The 21,262-nt window shown below is 36.6% G+C and overlaps 2 protein-coding genes across 17 annotated transcripts in view; one reads left to right on the forward strand and one right to left on the reverse strand.

Moving 5' to 3' along the window:
* The window catches only part of TRIP13 (thyroid hormone receptor interactor 13), a 14,664-nt gene extending 13,007 nt beyond the window's left edge, over positions 1–1,657 (reverse strand). Inside the window, exons 1-2 of the mRNA XM_054057310.1 lie at positions 1,512–1,657; positions 1,101–1,203 (exon numbers count right to left, since the gene is read on the reverse strand). Of these exons, the coding sequence (XP_053913285.1) occupies positions 1,101–1,192 (92 nt within the window). The 5' untranslated portion in view covers positions 1,193–1,203; positions 1,512–1,657. The remainder of the gene's footprint in view (positions 1–1,100; positions 1,204–1,511) is intronic.
* BRD9 (bromodomain containing 9) overlaps positions 1,623–21,262 on the forward strand; it is a 26,818-nt gene continuing 7,178 nt past the window's right edge. For 2 of the 16 annotated variants that reach the window (XM_054057299.1, XM_054057297.1), the window contains exons 1-14: positions 1,623–1,753; positions 2,170–2,390; positions 4,069–4,201; positions 5,921–5,981; positions 6,871–7,015; positions 8,899–9,009; positions 9,779–9,954; positions 11,642–11,770; positions 12,612–12,744; positions 15,005–15,080; positions 16,834–16,929; positions 17,670–17,802; positions 18,512–18,623; positions 20,754–20,792. In XM_054057299.1, the coding sequence (XP_053913274.1) occupies positions 1,681–1,753; positions 2,170–2,390; positions 4,069–4,201; positions 5,921–5,981; positions 6,871–7,015; positions 8,899–9,009; positions 9,779–9,954; positions 11,642–11,770; positions 12,612–12,744; positions 15,005–15,080; positions 16,834–16,929; positions 17,670–17,802; positions 18,512–18,623; positions 20,754–20,792 (1,638 nt within the window). In that variant the 5' untranslated portion in view covers positions 1,623–1,680. Of the gene's footprint in view, positions 1,754–2,169; positions 2,391–4,068; positions 4,202–5,920; positions 5,982–6,870; positions 7,016–8,898; positions 9,010–9,778; positions 9,955–11,641; positions 11,771–12,611; positions 12,745–15,004; positions 15,081–16,833; positions 16,930–17,669; positions 17,803–18,511; positions 18,624–20,753; positions 20,793–21,113; positions 21,183–21,262 lie in introns of all 16 variants that reach the window. The other 14 variants (XM_054057303.1, XM_054057302.1, XM_054057294.1 and 11 more) reach the window with 13 other exon arrangements.

Raw genomic sequence — 21,262 nt, forward strand, 5'->3', positions numbered from 1 at the left:
CAGATTTGGTACACTTAGCTTTGAAGCTCTGTTATGCTTTCATGTCTGAGGACAGCTGATACCTCAGGATGGAGACATGCTATAAGGCGAATGCCAGTAGAAGAGATCTACAGGAAAGTAATACTATTTTAAGAGTTCAGAAAGGCTTTAACTTAATTTTGCAATTTCAGTAATGCATTTCCAGTGAGAATTCCCAGTCCCTTGTCTTTTAAGTCTGAGAAAAATAGAGAAGTGGATGTTTTACACCTTGACTTTAGCAACACCTTGGAAACACTCTCCCATAGTATCTAGATAGACAAATTGGCAGCATAAGGCCTGGATAAATGGATAAAAAGTTGGCTGGACTGCCCAGTCAAAGGGTTGTGACTAGTACTGCAAACCCTAAGCAGAGCTGCCAGTAAGTAGGGTGGGTAAAGGTAGGGTGGCAGTGTAAATACTGAGACCAACACTGTTTTTACACCTTCATTTATTCCCTGAACGGGATGGAAAGCAACTACAGCAAGTTCCTAGATAACACCAAAACAATGAGAGTTGTCAGTATACCAGGAAGCAGGGCTGCCACTCAGAGGGACCTCTGCAGGTTGGATATATGGTTTGACAGGAACAACCGCGTGCGTATCTACTGCCCAGACAACAGTATAGAACTGAGGCCAACTAGATGAAAAGCAGCTTTGCAGGAAAGGACTCAGGGCTACTGGTAGACAAGTTGGCAATGAGTCAGCAGTGTGCCCCTCCTACAAACATTGACAACCGCATTCTAGTCTGTGCTGACAAGTGTGCAAACATTAAGTAAAAGAGATTCTGTCTACTGGCTGTTTGTGAGACCACATCTGGAGTACACCGCACAGTTTTGGCCTCTGCTGTACAAGAGATGACGAGGATGTGGCCACCAATTTAATTATGAGACTGGATTACATGATGCACAAGGACAAGCTGAGAGAAATGGAATTGTTCAACCTAGGAAGGGACACCTGTGTGGAAACTCAAGGGAAAGTATAAAGTATGCAGAGCAGAGTGCTGTGCACTCTCGTAGGTGCACAGCACAAGAACAAAAAGCAACAGACCCAAGTTCCAGCAAGTAAAGTTCTGATCAGAACGACCTGCTCGATTTCTGATGAACTTCCACGTGTATTTGAATGTTGTCACACACATTTGGGAGCGCTTGCTTCAAATCCCCAGCGGCTTCATCCATCCTTCTCGCTCCTAGGGGGTAAGCAACACCAAGGAGAAGCAAGCTTTTAGCAACCATTACACGGCACCGGAGGCGCCCCTGCCTTGTTCACGCGCGCCTGCCCACCCTCCATGGGGACTAGCACTTCCTTCCTTCTTTTCTCCTTCTTCCCTTCCCCTGCCGTTCCCCTCCCTCCCCCTGCCCTGCCCCTCTGCCCCTGCCCCACCTCTGCCCCTGCCCCTGCCCCCTCTGCCCCTGCCCCTCTCCTCTCTGTCCCTGCCCTGCCTCCCTCTGCCCCTGCCTTGCCCTCGGCAGGAAGGAGCGGGCGGCTCCCTCGCACCTGAGTGCCGCGCAGAGAGGAGCCGGCCCAGCTGAAGCGCGAGGAGTTCGTAACGCGCGGGCAGTCGCGCCGCAGCCCCCGACCCGGATCTTCCTCCACGCGGCGCGAGCGCTGCCCCCGCCCTGGCGCTTCCGGCGGGGCAGCTCGCGGGTGGCGGGGCGGCTCCGCTATGGGGAAGAAGCACAAGAAACACAAAGCGGAGAAGGCGGAGTGGCGCTCGGCCTCCGCCACCGCATATGGCGGTAAGAGCTAGCGGCAGCGCTGCGAGGGGCCGCGCCTGTCGCCAGGCGCAGGCTCCTTCCGCGGGGCCCCGCCGGCTGTCGGGGGTAGGATTGTCGCGGTGCTTGGGGCCGGGCGGCGCTTGGTTTCACTGCGCGCTTCTCAAGGACCTCGTGATGTTTTCAGGGAAAGCTTGAGGAGTCGGTTCCTTACGTTTTACAGGTTGTGGAAATTCATGATGTGCGGAACAACTGTGCCTTACCTTTAATTTGTTGGTCTTAATTATTTTTTTCTCCAGATGCATTGCGTGCCTTTTCAGCCTGCAGCAAATTCTTGTAAACGGTGTTTCTAGGAGAAGCGTCGGTAGCTGCTGTTTCTTGTCATCTCCTCGTGCGTTTATGAAGTGTTTTGCCTTTCTTTTTTTTTGTTTTTAATTTAGATTATGTGGATAAGCCTTTGGAAAAACCTTTAAAGCTGGTCCTTAAAGTTGGAGGAAGTGAGGTGACTGAACTTTCTGGATCGGGGCATGATTCTAGTTACTATGATGACAGATCAGATCACGAGCGAGAACGACATAAAGAAAAGAAGAAGAAAAAGAAAAAAAAGTCTGAGAAGGAAAAGGAAAAGCATCTAGACGATGAGGAACGAAGAAAGAGAAAGGTAAGCCCTGACTTTTAGAATTCAGGCATGCTGATTTTCTTCATGCTTGCTTATGAGACCTTAAAAACTGATGCAGAGCACCAGACCATCTTTTTTTTTTCTTTTTTTTTTTTTCTCATAATCACTGTTGCAAGAAGATTGTTTGGAGACAGCACTTCACAAATGTGAAAAAAAAACTATGTATGCGTTGGTGTATTTCTCCTGTTTAAGCAAGATATTCTTGTGATGTATTTTGAACAAAGAAAAGGCTTCTTTCTTGTAACTGTTTTTCTTGTCCGTTTGCTTTCTCTGTAGGTATGATTACTAAGGATTTTGAATTGGATGTTTTGTATTTCAGCCAGGTCAGAAACATGTTTTCCTATGCTTTGAGGAGGGTATTTTCTCCTTTTCAAATCAATCTAGATTACGTCTCTGTTCCTGAGATACGCAACTTATTGGACATTGAAATTGCTATGTTTACTCAAAACAGCTTTCTAAAATCTGATCTGTTGAGTATTGTGGTACAGTAGTTTTGTTGCCTTTGTGGCTTTTTTTACTAGCAAATGATGCGGTCACCTTAGTTACCTGTGCTGAACCTTTAGGAGTTAGATTCAGATTAGCAAGAATGCATTGATGCTGCAGTTAACTGCACAATTTAATTTTAATAGTATTTCTTTTGTGTACAAATGTTTCTCTGACCATTCTGTGTTTTTAATTCTTTTCTGTCACGTAGTTTTACTGTTCTCATGTGACAGGTTTTGATACTACTTTGAATGTGTATGGCTAACATCTGTCATTTCGAATTGATGTATTGTTGGGTTTGTGTTACTTAAAAGTGGAATATCTTGTAGGATCATTCAGAAGCTCTGGAATACAGGTCAGATAGTGGAATATTTTTGTCGGACAAACATTTTACAATATTTCAGTTAAGACTATGAGTGGGACTCGAAGTTTAGCAAAACAGCTGTCTTTAGCACAAGATCTTGCAGCATCAAATTATTTGTGGTGCTTTTGCTAAATTGTGTGAGGTTCTTCGGATTTTTTCCCCCAGCATTTCATTAGTAGTGCATGCAGAAGAAGCTAACAGATTGGTAACACAACTATAGTCTAAACAAGGTTAATGAAATTATGCTTTTCTGTGCAGAAGTGAATAATGACTGTAATTTTATGAGAATGACTTGGGCATGCCTTTGCTTTGAAGCTCAGGAAGAGATTATTAATTGCTACTACTGTCACAAAGCATTTCTTGTGATACTTTGTAGGGTTCCTAAATTATCACGTACTTTAATGGTTCCTGTTCAAAGCACCAAACAAGAAAATCACATCGATTAAATCAGAGCTGCGGACTGATCTTTACTGAATAGTAAATTAACTTCTTCTACTCTCTGCTGTAGCTTACTGTGCAATTTTACCTACAAATAGCTTCAGAGTTTAACATTCCTTTCAGTAAAAATGGGGTAACTAATTATTAGAACAGTAGTATGTTCAAAACAAGATGCAAAAGTTGACCAGTTTTAATCAGGGAAGAAAATTGAAAAAGTAACAGCAAAAATGTATGCACTATTGTTTACACCATATTATGACTCAGGTAGAGATTGAGTATTCCAAATGAAAAATCACTGTTTCTTACCTTTTGGTGTGTGAGATTGCACATTCCAAGTGTGTTCTTCTAAAATCTGTCTTTTTCCTGCTGTGCTAGGAAGAGAAAAAGAGGAAAAGGGAGAAAGAACAGTGTGACACTGAAGGAGAAACTGATGATTTTGATCCTGGGAAAAAAGTGGAGGTTGAACCTCCTCCGGATCGTCCTGTCAGAGCATGCAGAACTCAGCCGAGTGAGTAGTGTGAAAGATTAAATCATCTTGGATGCATTTTTTGAAAGCATGCAAAACAAAGCTTTTGTTAAAGGTATCAAAAATGTAAAATTTCCATGAGGATTTGCCAAAATCTAGAGACTTTGGTTTTTCCAACATTGAGAACTTGCTGTTATCTGAAAGGTCAATAATTCTCTTGGTGCTTCTGGGTTCTAGTGGTTTGTTTGCATGTTACTGAGCTTGACAAGGACATCTGTCTTTGTCTTCTGTTACTTCGCAGAATAAAGCTGGTCTAAAGGTATTATTTTGTGTAGTGTTCCGCTAATTCCTTCTCCTTAGCGTTTCCTCAGCATTTATAGAGCAATGGTAAGGATACCTGAGACTAAGGTATTTCCCAGTTCAGGGGGAAAAAATCTTGTGGATGCTGCTTAGCTGTTGTTACGGTCTTTTTTATAATCCATGTAGAGATTTAATATGTCCATTTTCATTGAAAGTATGGCAGTAAGTTGTGATAGGGTTTTTATAGACCATAGTCCTTCCAGTTTTCATTTACCACTCTTCTTTAACTCTCATCACTAGTCAAAATGCTTATCAGTTGTATGTGGTAAATTCTGCATATTTAATCCTTTCAGATTTTGCCTAGTTTTTTCTACCTGTAGCCATTGCTTAATAGTTAAAACTCAACATTGTTCAGTGTCAATTTTTACTTAGAAGAGTTTTCAAATAATACTACATACCTCAGTACGTGTATGCCTGGAAATGGAATTTAGAAGCAAAATGTTGAGTCTATAGGAATATTTTGAGTCCTGTCTTTGTTACACTGCCCATTGACTCATCAAATAATTTATTGAGGAATTTTCTAATTATTACTACACATTGAATTGAGGAATGATGCCTATCAACTGTCAAGGTGACCTGATAGGGGGTAACTGAAATTTTCTGGTCGAAGTTTCATGTCTTTGGGTAGTCTGGAGCCATGAAAGAAACTGATCTCTATATTGACAAGGCTTCTGTTTTCGTTTGCTCAGAAAATGTTGTTTGAAGGCCTATAAATTACCTTACTTGTTCTGGTTAAGAAGGGAAATGTCTCGCCATTGTCGTGATGAGGAGTTGGAGTTTTTAATTCTAGGTTTCAGCATGCTTCTTTAGTTTTTCAAACATCACGTTAAAGCCAGTCTCTCTGAATGATATACATTGAATAGGTAATTAAGGTATAGTGTTTCTTGTTTAACATGTACAGGAAGTGAAATCTGAATCAGTACCTCTCTTGCCAGCAAATCTGCGTCTGTTTGCCACTCTTGAAGAGATTCAGAGAAACTAGTTGTGTGGGTGTTGTGGTATAGAAACCATTAAAATTGCATGGTGTAAGAATGTGGATTTCCAAACTGCAGTATTTGAGCAACCAAATTTCGCTTCTCTTTTCCTGTAAAAATATGTAACATCTTATTTTCACCTTATTAATACCTTTTCTTACAACTATGAGACAGCATTACATCTGATTTAGTGTCTACTTGTTTTTAATGTGATTAAAACTCAGTAAGTAATAAGGGACAAAAAAGAGTTAGTGTATGTTTAGAAATATGATGTGCTTGTGCTTTGAAATTCATTTCTGGTTGACCTTCAGATCAGTACAAGCTGTACTGGTATTTAAGATTTTCTCTGGTATTTATATTTTTAAATAAATGGATATACCTATCCTCTGTTTCATTGCACATATCTGTGTTTCTTCTCAAACTGCAGCTGAAAATGAGAGCACACCAATCCAGCAATTACTAGAACATTTCCTTCGCCAGCTTCAAAGGTATTAAGCATATTGTACCTACATCTGTGTTAACAGTGTCTAATGCATATTTATATGTGTTAACTTCTCAACTGCTTGCTCTTGTTTTCTGTTTGGAAGTATTGCCTAGAGACTAGCTGTAGTGTGTTTGTTAACCTTTGCAACCACGTTAGACCTGGTAGTCTTTAAACTCAACTAATCATTAGGGTAAATCATTACCAGCTATGCAGTTCTAGCTTTTGACAAGGAAGTGTTTTGGGCAGAGGATATATTGCCAGTATAAATTTATTCAATATTAATTATTAGTTTAGGGATTAAAAAACAGTTGTGTATTTTAATATTTTAAAGAATTGAACTGTTCTCATGAAATTTTTTTTTCTTCTGTGTCCTATGTCAGATACCAAAGCAAGTTTATACCTTACCTCTTCATTTGGCGAGGCTTCTTATTTTATTGTTTTCCATAAGATTTTAACCTTGTACCTCATGGGTTTTTTTCAAAAAACAAACAAACAACAAACAAAATATTTCATTTTCCTTTTTCATTGCATAACAATTAGCTGAATTTGGAACTATTTAAAAATACTAAACACTGTAGTTATTTTTAGAGGACCTCATGAACTAGAAGAATTGAAGAGGCTATTACTCAGTGAAGACAGAAGATCCATTTGGAATGTAAATTGAGACGCAGAAAGTGTACAAGAAATAATTAAGTAATTGAAGAACTAGCTTAATCTCTTTCAAAAAGACTACATATATGTCCAAATTCTTTTCTGTATCAAATTTTTCAAATATGCTACTGTTTTATGAGAGTACTTTTACTGTTTTTTCTTTTTATACCATTAATGTGGTATTAAAACAGTCATCATTTTGTTTGCTGATTTAAATCTCAATTTATTGTTTTTATTTTCAGGAAAGATCCTCATGGGTTTTTTGCTTTTCCAGTCACGGATGCCATTGCTCCTGGATATTCCATGATAATAAAGCACCCTATGGATTTTGGTACGATGAAGGAAAAAATTGCAGCAAATGAATACAAATCAGTCACTGAATTCAAGGTGAATTGACAAAGAATCAGTTATTTCAGAACTCTTTAATAAAATTCTTAACTATAGAAGACTTTCTTACTTTAATTATTTTAATGTGCATTTTTTTGGAACTGAGTGTTAGAATCATTTTTTTGCTTGTTTTTTGCCATGAAAGCTCTGTATTTGTCAGGTACTATTGACAAAATAATTTGTCTACTACAAATTACTGTGGAAACAGAGAATGTGCTCTAAAGTTCTGTGTAATTCATGCTGCTAGACATAAACATGAGTAGGACTGTCACAGAGACTTAAATGGTTGAAGAACCTGGAGCTCGTTTGTTTTTGGTTTGTTTTTTTTTTTTATCTAGACCACGTTAGAATGATTAAAGGGCAATTTTGATATGTCTGCAAGAAACCTGTGGATATACTGAAGCATTTTGTATAAGGTTCAGTAGCTACTACGTATTTTTTGTCTTTAATTACCCTGTTTTCTGTATAACTTTGTTTGGAATGGTCTTTGACGGAATCTTGCTTGGCAAGTTTATTGGCAGCTTGCCTTAGCTTTTTTGTGTATTGCTAATGCTGTAATACTTCACTGGATGCTTTGTGGTTTTACAGACAGTGCAGTAAGAAATCTTTTCATGGTCTTGCCAGCGCCTGGAAGGAAGGGAGTTTTCTTTACATGGTTCATGAAGTTCTGTTAGCTACCTTCAGTATTGTTTTCTAGAGTGGTGTTGATAGAACAATAGACTTGGCAGAGAGCATTGGCTTGCTTCTCAGGGTTAATTTCTTCTTTTGAAAGATGGTGAGCAAAGAATGGCTTATATTTTCTATAGAGGCTTTTACAAAGATTATTGTTTTGTTATTTATGCTGTATTTTTCAAAAAAAAAGTATAGAGATTTATAGTAAAGAAGGCTTCATAATAGCATTGCTGTCAGCAGTGCCTTCAGGCCTCTAAATTCTGTTGGCTTGCTGGTTTGTCTTATTCAGCAACTTGAAAAGGAATTTTGAGTGGGAGCTCTGTGACTCCAGTTACAGGCAAAGTTGCAATATTGAGATTAGTGCATTACAACCTAAAAAAAATGAAAATCACAGTATTATTTAGAATTGCACAATTTAGGAAAGACCTTTAACATCACTGGGTCCAACTGTAGACTGACAGAATGTTTTTTTTCTGAAGGACTTGGTTTATGCTGATGCTCTGAGGAACAGTAAATGATTACTAGAAGTCTGTCCATCTTACAGTGACGAAGTTGGACGCCCTTTCTCGATATATGAATGTACTTGATTACGTTCATGTCTTTGTAATTCTGTGTAATACAGGTATTAAGTTTACAACATTTTTGCCTCTAAATCAAGGCCTGCTTGAAGGATTATCTTTAATTTCTAGTGGAGCTATTATAACTAGCTGAGATTCGTCACAAGCCTACAAATAATCTTAAGAGTAGAATGCACAGGACCATTTGCTGTATAGTAGAGGAGGGGAGATTCTTGGTTTTGTTTCAGTTCTAGTGCAGGGGACCAAGAGGTCAAATTAGAATTAAAATTACATATAAGACACTTTGTATCTTTCAGATGTCACTGTACTTCTCAAGTCTGATTTAGAATGTCAGAAAAACACTAAAAAGTACTTACCCTGGTGCCTCAGTCCTCCTCCATTTGTTTTGTTTGGCCTGTTTGCATAAGGAGGAAATGTTATATTTGATAATGAGAGAAAAGGATATTTTAATAACGAAAAAGCCAATTCCAACCAAAAGTGAGCATGTCAAGAAGGATAAAAGGCTCAAATCTTTGCAATTCTATTATAATATTACTGTGTTTTTTGCAGGGCTGCCATGATGGAATAGTATCTTCCAGTCTTTTTACAACAAAGTTTGAAATGTTAACAGTTCTTTTGTTTTCTATTTTACAGGCAGATTTTAAACTGATGTGTGATAATGCAATGACTTACAACAGGCCAGATACTGTTTACTACAAGCTAGCTAAGAAGATACTGCACACAGGCTTTAAGATGATGAGCAAAGTAAGAGACATATTAAAAACAAAAAGCAGAAACTCTGGGTTTTTTTAAACATACTTAAAAGGAACATAATTAATAGCAATGATAAATGATATTTCATCCATCTGTGATTTATTATAGCAGTACCTATTAGTGGTGCTACATTTAAGGGTTTGATAGCAGTCTTGTTATAACCAGATCCTTCTTTCTCTACCTTATCTGCACTACTGAAGTTTATAGGAGCATTTTCCACTGGCCTCAGTGGGAGCAATTAAGATCCATGTATTTAAAACCAAGCTGTAAAATATTGCTTCTGACTGAAACTTTGAAAATGAGATCTCATTTAAGTCTTATATTTGCATAAACAAGAAAGCTTTTAATTCTTGGACGAGGTGGGTGTAGGAAAGGCTTCAGGCATTTCATGGATGCATGTGTGCAAACACAGTTTTTACTCAAATACAGTTGTTGGGTTGTAAAATGAAGTCAGATTTTGGTGAGCTGCTCTGTGTGTGTGCATGTGCGCACACGCACGTGTGTTGCAGTTATGGTAAGTTTTATGCAAAATAGGCAATTGTCTTTGCATATGCGGTTTTGTTTGTTTGTTTATTTGTTTTTCTCTTGATAGTTGGGCTGCAGAATTTCTGATGCCATGCTACCATGACCAAATCATGTTGCATCGCCATTGGAAACGAGGCATTAAGGCCATGGCCATTCCCATTCCATCCCATTATCATAGCATCTTGGCTATGAGGGAAAGGTTAAGTCCCTGCCGCTCTGTCCTTTCTGATTCTAGGAACGGCTGTTAGCTTTGAAGCGCAGCATGTCGTTTATGCAGGACATGGATTTTTCTCAGCAGGCAGCTCTTTTGGGTGATGAAGACACAGCAGTTGAGGAACCTGTCCCTGAAGTTGTTCCTGTACAAGCAGAGACTACCAAGAAATCCAGAAAGCAAAATAAAGAAGTTATTAGGTAAAGGTTTTAAAGAGGATGCTTACTGGATTCTTCCAGCTTTTGTAATATTAGGCAGAAGCAAAGAATAGAGGAAAAAACTGCTTACAGCCTTTCTCATTGTAGTCCATGGGATTAATGGGCAATTGTATTGTAATTTATTTATTTGTTTATTTGTAGAACTAGTTGAATAACCCAGTGATTCCTAGCCTGAAACAAAGAATTCCAAGAATGTAAACACAGTCAGTGTACATACAAATATTTTTATCCTTTTCTATATCCATACTTAATAAGTAGTTTCTTCTCATGGTGGTTTGAAATGTTCCTTCATTTTTAACGTGCCACAAATACCTTTTGTATCCTCCCCCTTTCTGGATGTTTCTGGGTGGCCAAAGTGGCCCCAGATCAGTAAATGATTTTGTTTAACTTTAGTCTTGTCTGGCAGGTTGTAGAAGGGGTTATTTCTGGAGCAGATGATAACATCTTCCTGATGAAATCTCACTAAGCTTCTTTGTAAAATACATACCTGTCTTCCAGCTGATAGGCACCCTCTGTGTCACAAAGTACTGTTTTTGTAGCTAACATCTAATTTTCAAATTAAAGGGTTTTCTTTTCTATAACATTTTATGAGGAGATTTTAGCAGAAACTATGATTTATGAGCAAATTTTGTTGTTCAGTTTTCTTACGTAGACATCCTAGGATAGATGTTGAGTTTAAATTCTAGAGCATTATATCAACTCGAATGTTATGAAAATGTAGGAGTTAGAGCATTACTAGATATGTCTTAAATAATCTTATCATGTGGATATGTTCTGCAGGCTTCTTTCTTAAACATCCAAAGTAAAAAAAAGTGAAATGAAATGTAACTTGTTATTTCAAGTTCATGTTCTGTAATTCATGTTAAAAGTGAACTTTAGAGCTCTAGTCAGCCATGCGGGTTTTGTTACACTTACGCATTTTTGTAATCCTGCCTAATGTCTGATGGGTGAAGTATTATTTTAATGTTTTATGGAAATAGGAGACTGCAACATTCAAAAATAATTTTAAATTGGGTAATTTTTTTGGCTAGAACTATTCTAATGTCAGCGTGTAGAAGCGTGTCTGTTGCTATATCATGGAGAACTATCCAAGTGTAATTTGTTCTTTATTTAGTGGGTTGTGTATAGGAATTAATTGAAAGTACCTTTCTGTAAATGAGATTTGGAGGGAGGTGGTTTCAGTTTTGTATGGTTGGGGTTTTTTAAAAGGTATGATGATTTCGTTTGTGTTGTGCCCAGGATAATAGATTTTTCTCCTCTGATTAATTCTTACAGAAACTCTGTTACAGGAGTGGCTTTGTACTTCGTACTTTTTGTGTGTGCATCTTCAAATATAGCTAGCTTACAGAGCAAGAAACCGAGACTGCCAAGGAATTTATACCTGCTCTGTCTTTAATGTCTACCTTAATATACAATTCAGATAGCTAAAAATAACTGACGTAGTATCTAAGTAGCTTTTGAAAATTTTGGCTAGGATGTTGCAGCCTTCTGAATATTCTCTCTAAATTCTTGTCCATTAAATATTCTGTAAAGTGTGATAGAAAGTGCCAGTTGTTGAGTAGTTTTCTGCTGTGTACACCCTTTCTTAAAGTTTCAATGAAACAAAAATCGTATAACACATTTGTCTTATAATAGTATGATCCTGTGATCTTTTTATTGTCTTTAATAGCAAAACTTTCGTGTGTATTGGATCTGAATCTCTATATAGAGAGAAATTCTTAGCTAAGCAAATGGAAGAAGATACTCCAGGAGAGAGAAATGGATTTGGTGGGAGGAGATGCTCTACCCAGTACCTAAGGTGTTTGGCCGTAGTGTCTAATGTCCATATAATGCCCTGAAAGATTTTGATGTACAAAGTTTATTTTAAATATATAATATAATGAAGACTGCCATATCCTATGGTATGTTTACACTTCCCCTTATAGTAGTGCCTTTCTGATTTTATATAATGGCTAAGATATGTCCTGTTCCATCTTAGGGGGTGCTTCTTTGTTATGTTTCATTGTTTTGCTGCTCTAATTAAAAGCGATGTAATGAAAGATAAATGTTAAATTCTGTAATTTCAATGGGAAGGAATGGTGTGATACTGATTAGGAATACTGATTGCAAATATTAACAAACATAGGAATTAAAGGACTGACTCCCAGTTAGATCAGGAGCATTGGCCTAGTTCTACAAGCAACTAAATGACATAATCCTCATAAATGCAGCCCGTTGAGTTTTCTTCTCAGATGAGAGTTGCACAGTCATTTCCCTCATCGTGTAATTTTTTTTCCTGCATCTTTCTATTTGAAATTTATGAAGATAGCATATTTGTGCATTTTGGAGACTAAGGGCACATACAGCATTCTCCTAGTATTAAAGCAATTCTGCTCCCAATTTCTGTTTTGTAATACTTCCTTTATTTTCATCGAGGTACAGAAACAATTACGTTTTTGAAGTTTGGTAGTTTAGTAGTTCGTAGCTTCTGCTGCAACCCCTTCAGTTTCATAGTATTATTATAATTGCACTTAATACTGAACTAGTATTGTCCCTGGGTGAGGAGTGGGACTGATTGTTCTGTTTAGCAAACCCAGATTTCAGCCCTTTGTTTTGTGTTAGCTTTTGATTTCTACAGCTACTCCTCTTCTCTTTCTTAGTTGCATATTTGAACCCGAGGGAAATGCGTGCAGCCTGACAGATAGCACAGCTGAAGAGCATGTCCTGGCTCTAGTGGAACATGCAGCAGATGAAGCTCGGGATAGGATCAATCAATATCTACCCAACAGCAAGGTCTACTGCACAACAAAGTTCACGATTTTACTTTGTGTCTGACTGTTGAATGTTTTGTTTCATCTTGGGGAAACAGCCTTTAGTATTGTGTTTTCTGAGACTGTAGCATGTAAGATGTGTGCTCTGTGTGGAATACGAATATGACATCTATCATTTAATTACCACTGAAGCAAATTGTAGGGTGTCCTAAATGAATCTCAAGTTGTAATGTATGTTGAACATCTTTCAAAACTTGCAGAAAACAGTGAGGTGTTGCTCAGTCTTGAATCTGGCTTCCTTAATTGCAAAGCTTAGTGTCATGCTGCTCTTACTGTTGCAACCTCAGAAAAAGCACACTTTGGCATAGGTTGAAGGCTTACTAGACTTCCTCCTCAACCTAAGAAATTTGGGAATATTTAGGTCTTAAATATCTGCTTCCAGTAAGAAGTCCAGAACCTCTTGTACCTACAAGTAATGCTTTCAGCTATAGCATGTTGTTGTGTGAGTACAAATCATCTTTCAGAAACTAACAGAAGGTAGCAATAGTTTGTCCATGTTGGAATTTTGAACAGTGCTAATCACAGGCTTGGTCAGGAACAAGATTCTGTCACTGTTCCATGTGTTTGGGTTTTGTGCTGTTCCCAGAGTTAGAAGGCAGAGCTCAGTGGTACAGTTAGTGCAGTTTTTTCAGCATGATCTGTTTATGGGCTGTATTTTTCTTAGCTATGTGATAATGATGCATTTCTTCGTTACTTCATGCTAGATTGCAGTGAGTGCTACAGGCCTGTTGGGATACATTTAGTCTGTTATGTGGTGTTTTATTTCCACCGTTATACTTTGTCCTCATTTCTCATTTTGTCATATACTCTAGTGACAAATGCGATCAAAAAAATAATCAGTATGTTGCTGCATCTTGCATTTTCCACCTATTTTAACAGCTGTTGCAGAAGATACACATGATCTGAAGCTTTAGTGGTATCAGTTGTGTCTTCAACCTTCAATGTCTGTTTCTTGGACAGTGCCCTTTGTTATGCAGTCACCCTAAGCTCAACTGGATTAGGAAGTAAAGCTTCTCCCACTGGAGAAGGTTTAGTTTCTTCCGTATATTTCTGTTTCTCTGGTTAGTTAGAAGACTTGCTATGATTGGAGGCTATTTGAAAATGCCAGAGTAACACTGGCTTTTTAAAAACGCTTTAAAGCCAATCTTTGGCTAGTTGCTAGCTTTAATGAAAAGTCCTTTCGTGCTTATGCAGTTAGTTTTGCAGTGTTTTGCCAGAAGAGCTGTTCTTGGTGTGCAGCTCTTAATTGTCTAGATTGTTGATAGTCTAGACAACCCACTGCAGATAGAGGTAACACTGACACATACTTAGAGTTCAGCTGTCGTTAACTTTTGCCTCTAGTTGAAGGTATTGTTCCTGTTAATTCTTTTTCCAGCACTTGTCACCTCTGTTTCTATTATATGCCAACATTAGCTTTGGCCTTACATATGGAGAGAGTTTTAAACTTTTTAAGAGGCAGGGGAAAAAAAGTGGGGAAGAGAGCTATTGTTCAATTTACTTGAATTTGCTAGTACTTCTTTAGTAAGAGCATGATTTTCATTTTACGTTATTACTGAGATGTTACAGTCTTTTATTCCATGATTAATGTGTAGTCAGTTTCTGACATCATCTTAGTTTGTTGCATGAGTTCTGGCTCTGTCTTTACAGGCCCCAGTGTGTTCCGTTGCCTTTCACATCTCTCTCTGTCTTCTTAGCATTGTGTTTGTGTGATACATCTGTCACAGTACTTATTTGTCTTTAAGAATTTCATAATATGTTCATCAAAGTACCTAGAGTAAGTTACGGGTGAGATATGAAAACAAGTAGTTCAGTCTAGATTTGAAAATATACAGTGAGGTAGATTGTGGATGGGGGTTACATTTCTGCTTCTAAAAAGAAATGTGTTCTAGGCTTGGCGGTCGGAAAGCCTGGCTCCATACTAATTACAATGGAATTTTGTCTTGGGTGCAAACTTCAGATCTGAATTGTGAAGGCGATTAAGGAGTTCTATATATGACATACAGACTTTTACTCCTAAGTCTTCTATTCTGAAGCATTTGCTAAGTGCTGATAAGTAGTTGGGACCAAAGAGCCTCTGTATTAGAAAGGGAATCCCAGCTAAAAATGCTTTTTATAGTTTTCTGTTAAGTAAGCAACTCCTTTGAGTCTGGACTTGAAATGATTGAGTGATTGCTTCAATGTTTTGAATGATTACTTCTGTCTCTTTGTGATTTTATTTACAGATTGGTTATCTGAAAAAAAATGGAGATGGAACTTTATTATTTAGTGTAGTAAATTCATCTGATCCTGAAGCAGAAGGTAAATGACACAATCTTTCAAACAAAAATTTCTAATTTTGAGGTCTTACCTCTATGTACATAAAGATCCTGCGTAGTATAGATGATTTAAAAAAAATAATATAGTCCTCAAACTTCCTTCTGCAACAACTATACAGTATGTTTCTCTTTGCCTTTCAAATTTTCACTCTTCAGATGCTCTGGTGCTACCTTCTTAGGTAAAATAATAGCTATTTATAAGCATTTATACACTGGTACAACTTTATATTGAACTTGGAAGTCAGGCTTTTGCTCCAAGTACTGTGTAGTGTTAAAATCTAATAGAAAAAAAGTGATTGAAAGTGCTGTAATCCTATGTAAATCTGCAATACACAGGTGTAAATACAGAATAATCCTTTGCCTTTTTTAATTTCCTAATTTAAATTATCAGCTAAATATCAGTTTTAAGATGATTAGGTTTTGCTTAATTGTTTTTCTTTAGTTCCTTTCTTTTCTGTGTGTTTTTGTTTATGTTACTGCTATACATTATTTGTATTGTCTTGTGCTTTCCACTTGTTTTCATTTCAAGCTCAGAATACAGATATTTGTAATGAATTAAATGTCATAGTCTTTACGCTGCTGTATATCACATTGATTAGCACTTTGTTCTCTTCACATTTTGAGATTGGAATTCATTCATAGCTTGCCTAATGTTGTATTGATGAGTGCACAAACCTTTCTGACTAGTCTTATTTGTGTTGGCTTTTTGATAGAGAGATACAAACCTGTAACTATTACTGTCTGAATTCCTTTTCATTTGGTAGTAAATATTTCTGGAAAATTGAGCGTTTGCCCATAGCTATTTCTGGGAAGAAAAAAGGAGCGTGATTTAATACCTCTGCAATCATGCCAATGAAAATTTAGACAGTGATGGCAATGGGAGGAAAGCAAGCTTTTGCTGTGTGCTGTAAAGAACTGTACTGCTTCCTGATGTTTCTGTGCTCCAGAATCTTTTTTGATTGTTTGTATAGTTAATACTGTTACACTGAATTTTCAGCTAATAGTTTAATCTGAATTTTTGTTACTTCATTTTAATTCTAGGAATTAATTCTAGGAATTAGAATTCTAGGAATTCTAATTCTAAGATTCTAGGAATAAATTTGCTTTTGATTGTTCAGTAATTGAGCATAATTGCCATTATATTCCATAACAGCCAGAGAGATGTAAGAAAACTGGAAGTGTCCTAAATGTTATTGGGATTTATTTTTTCTTTTGTTTTTATTTTAGTTTAAAAGCATGTTTCTGATTTTTTTAGCCATTTTAATTAAGCAGGTCTCAGAACTTTAGAATAAAGAAATATTGCTATAGCCATAATGGTAATTATCTTAAAAATTTTCTTTACGCGGTGTCTGGGTTTCTATAGACAAACTACCATTTAGTCAGCATAGGAAATTGCTTTTATCACTTCATAATATCTGGATCTCAGATTTTTGTGAATCACCTGGTGAAAGAATTTCAGATGCCACTCTATACATTAAAAGTGAAATAACTAAGTAAGCCATTGATTTCGTGAATAAGAGACAGAAACATATTTACAGCATATATTTCAAATTTAAATTGAGGACCTGAATCATACTACCTATTCTTAATAAAAAATGTACAGATGAAAGACATGTAGCTTTTATGGTAACTGCAATTTTTCAAAATAAAAAAATCTAAATATTCATCGTAAATAAATGTTAAACATTAAATGCTTTTCTAAAGACATTTAATCTTCTTTTAAATAAAATTACTAGAAGAAGAGACTCACCCAGTGGATCTGAGTTCACTGTCAAGCAAATTATTACCTGGCTTCACTACACTGGGCTTTAAAGATGAACGAAGAAATAAAGGTAAATGCCAAAGAACGTGTTTTAATTTTGTGTTAATTGTGTGTTTGAGCAATTTCTTGACAGAAAATAATTTCAGATTATACCTATCTCCACATGGAAGTTCACCTGTTCATATTTATTCCATTTACAGCAGAAGGCTGTTTTAATTAAATTTACATTTTTGCTAATTAAACATATCTTTATTAGGAGTTTATGGATTAATATTTTGCCTTAGTGTTATAGGCACACTACAAGCTTTTCAGTAGTGGTACTCTCTTTTCTCTGGAGGAAGTAATTTTTCCTGGGAACTGTGCTTGGAGTTGAGAAAAAAACCTTTTAGTCCTTTGCATTTTCTGTCCTATGACAAGGATTTCACGAACTGGATTTATTTTTTTTTTCTAGTGTTATTGACATTTTTAATAGTTTTTAGCTGCTCTCCAGAAACCAGCTGGCAAGTAACAATGAAGTAGACACAAGCAAAAAGCAGAAATAGAAATGAAGTGTATCTCTTTTTGTGAGAGTAGGGTGATTAACTTAGTTCTTTATTTTCCAGTAGTGTAAATGCTTTCATAAGGTTAAAATAGTTGCACTGAGTCTGGAGTGTGGAAGCATCCTTGAGGTATATTACTCTGGATTTCAGTTGGAGGAGAAAACACACTGCTTTCTGTAAATCTTTCAGAAAACACCATGTTACTTTTTTTCCACAAAATGATCTTTTACACTCGTTAATCATTTGTCATCTCTTTCTTCTCCCTGTCAAGTAACATTTCTAACAAGTGCTAATACAGCTCCTTCCATGCAAAACAACTCTCTATTTCATGATTTGAAATCGGATGAAATGGAACTCTTGTACTCCGCCTATGGTGATGAAACTGGGATACAGTGTGCCTTAAGGTAAGTGCTACCTTATTCGGAGACCTGACTTCTCATAGCAATTTTATTAAAAGCAATTTGGACTAAATGTCAGCTAGGAGCCTCCAAATCTTGCTATTTTTTTCTGAAACTTATTTTAAGAATAACTCATTATAGAACTTGAACCTGGCTTTCATCTTAGTTGGTGAGGTTTTTTTTTTTTTGTTCTCCATTAGCGCTTTTAAATTACCCTTATTGTAAGGCTGTTATGGATTTTGTTATTAAGATCTTTGACCACAGGATGTTGCAGATTGTTAAAAATTTATCATTTTGCTTTAAACCCACCAGTAAGTAGGTTTAGATATGCAAGTAGTAGATTTCAGTTACTTTAAAACAGTGATGTTTTTCAAGGAGGACTTTTCTTTAAATTTTTAATCTTGGAGGGAAGGAATTAATAACATGTTGTTTTCTTTCATTTGTGTTTTTTTTAACTGAAAACTACCAATGATAGTTTAAGTGACTACTTGCTGGTAGTTGTGGAAAACAAGTTTGCAGGTACATTTACTTCTGTTTAAGAAAGGGAACAGGGAAAAGATAAAAAACTTAATTGCTTCTCTGAAGACATGTAAAAGAGTAAGAGAACAAAGAAAAATTTAGGTGTAATTTAGTGTAGATGGGGAAAAATGTAAGTTGAAATATTATTTATAAAAGTAAACATTTTCTCTAATGCTTATATCTCCATTCCTACTAGCTTACAAGAATTCGTGAAGGACGCTGGAAATTACAGCAAGAAAATAGTAGATGATCTTCTGGACCAGATTACTAGTGGAGATCACTCAAAAACTATTTATCAGCTAAAGCAGGTGTGTCCTTGATGCACAGAAATGTTACAAGTTCATCAAAACAAGAATGAACCTGTTTCTGGTTTTTAATATTGTATGAGATGCTTTGTATTCCACTGTCAGTTTGCTAAGCAGTGTGGGCTCAGCTCAGTGACCCAAATTAGAAACTGAAGTAATCAGCAGAGAAGTAATCTTTTTCATATTTCCACATAGATCAATTTTACGAAGTGGTTCACTATTTGACTGCAGAAACAAAGAGGCAGGGAGTGCAAAGTAGGAGGAGGAAGAAGGGACCAACCAGCTGTAGGGTATCTAGGCAGCCCTGTCGCTCAGTGTCATGACTTGCAATATTCCTTAGAAGCAGACATATAATACTGGTTTTTAAGGTTTTTTTATTTTCTTAATTTAAATTTGTCTGAAACCCCCCCCCAAGATTGTTCCTGTAGCTCTTTTTATTTAACAAATTAAGAAAATCAACTACTGTTATCTTCAAAATAGATCCCTTCTGAGTCAGCACACAGCTATGTATGATGCTGCCAACATTCAAAGCAATTCCACAGATCATTTTCTGAAAGGCTGTTGAGGATTTCCATCATTTTTGCTTTCCCATCTGCTACTGACGAAAAAGTGGGTTCCTTTGAGCACCGGCTTGATCTTTGGGAAGAGGGAGACAGATCTGGCAAACAGGGTGGGTGCTGAAGCACAGGGTTAATAGCTAGAAACTGCTTCATGGGCAAAGCGTTGTGGGCCATTGCATCGATGTTATCCAACTGAGACTAAGAAAACGTCTGTATTTGAACACACATCCACTCATACTGAATGAAGCAATCGAGTTGAGCCTTCTCTAACTGTGACAGATCAGAATATGTACTATAATCTCCTGTTTGTCTCTATCCTCCCATTCTCAGTTCCCGATGTATAGGGTTAGTCTCAGATTTTTTTGTGTTGGACCTCGTTTATTCCTTGTGGAAAGATTAATTATTTGGAACATTGAAATAATGTTTAAGAATAGATTAGTATCGCTGTACAGGTGTCTATTACCCACCAGTGCTAACTTTTACAGCCATATAATATGTTGGAAGGAAAAACTTTTAACTTCCTTCTAAAAGCACTTTACCTAGGTGATTCATGCTAAAACTGGATAACAGAATTTTCTCAGAAGTGTGTGTGATTCTAGGGGAATGTTTGCATTCCCAAGAGAAAACAGACTATCAGAAACTGCAAAGTCTTGTTTCATGTTATCTTCACTGTGAAAACGATTCTTAGTTTAATCTGCTCTTTAAAATGATAACATTCTGAATGATTCAAGAGTAAAGAAAGAGAGGCAGTGAGAAGGATGGAAAGTATTCGGGCTTCCTGGCATTGTGGAAATGAGATTATGCTGGCTCTCTGCAGAATTAAAGGTAGAGTAGGGTAGTTTATGTTTGGGGAAAAAGAGAAAATAGAATGAAATCCTTGAGAATTTTCTGGGTAATTTTTCCAGTCCTTAGTGGAAGAAAGGCTGTATATGAAACAGGAAGAAATGTAATGGATTAGTTAAAAAAAAAAAATTTAAACAAATCGAAAGTTCACAAATAATATTTTGAATATTCTTCTACATCTAGAAATGTGTGTATAGAACGTATTGAACTTAACTTTCCCATTTTACTACTTTGTTCTATGGATGTTGTTCCAAATGAGAATTTCTGAATGCCTTTCAAATGGTCAGTGGCTGTTTACATTTGGAAATGCTGTTCAGTCATGACAAATGTGTATATGTACAGATTTTTTGAATTAAATATGTTTTCAGTGATGGCATTTTATGCTTCAGTGTTTTGTACCGCTATATTTTAGTAAAAATTAATATCTCTGAAAGTACAACCTCAAATTACTTGGAATCAGAAGTTACTGAAGTAATGACTAAGGTAATGCTCATGAATACAAAATTCTTGGGCAGAAGTAGTAGTGTAAGGAGACTCAAAGATTAGTTAAAATACATAATACTAAAATATTACACAACAGTAGCTGTTCCATTGTAATTGCTTTACAGATATATGAAAAAGTTAGCTGTCACTAGCCTCATTTTGTGTGTGAATTTTGAATATACTTGAAATTGTACTATGAATTGTAATATGTTGAATAAAAGTAATTGCTGATATTCTTTCTTTTCAGAGGCGAAATATCCCAGTAAAATCATTGGATGAAGTTAAAGTAAGTCATGCTGATAATCAGATTTGGGTTTGAGGTTTGTTTGGGTTTTTCTAACTGGAAAAAGTGTCTTGACATTTAAAACAGAGATAGTGATGTTCTCTGGGCTTCCAACATTCAAATTCCTATTTTTATTTAATGTGCATCTATTCTGTGTAGTAATACAGAAAAGAATGCTAAATGGAGTGTATGATAAAGAAGAGGCTGTTAAATTTTGTCTTAAAGAGGCTGTCCTAAGTGGCTGTCTTGGTTAGTTTTAAATTGTTTATATGAATCTATATGGTCCCCCATTAGAGAAAAGACAATCTTTATTTTTTTCGTAAGGTTTCTATGCAAACATCGCAAAACATGATAATGTTCTGCAGTGGCCTAGGATCTGATCATGGAAAACCGGTAAATTAGACAAGCTACAAACTAAGAGTATTCTTAGGAAATAAATATAAGCTGTGAAATGCTAAGGTCTAAAATATTAT

Source organism: Cuculus canorus, chromosome 2 (genome assembly GCF_017976375.1).
Source record: "Cuculus canorus isolate bCucCan1 chromosome 2, bCucCan1.pri, whole genome shotgun sequence".
Lineage (NCBI taxonomy): Eukaryota > Metazoa > Chordata > Aves > Cuculiformes > Cuculidae > Cuculus > Cuculus canorus.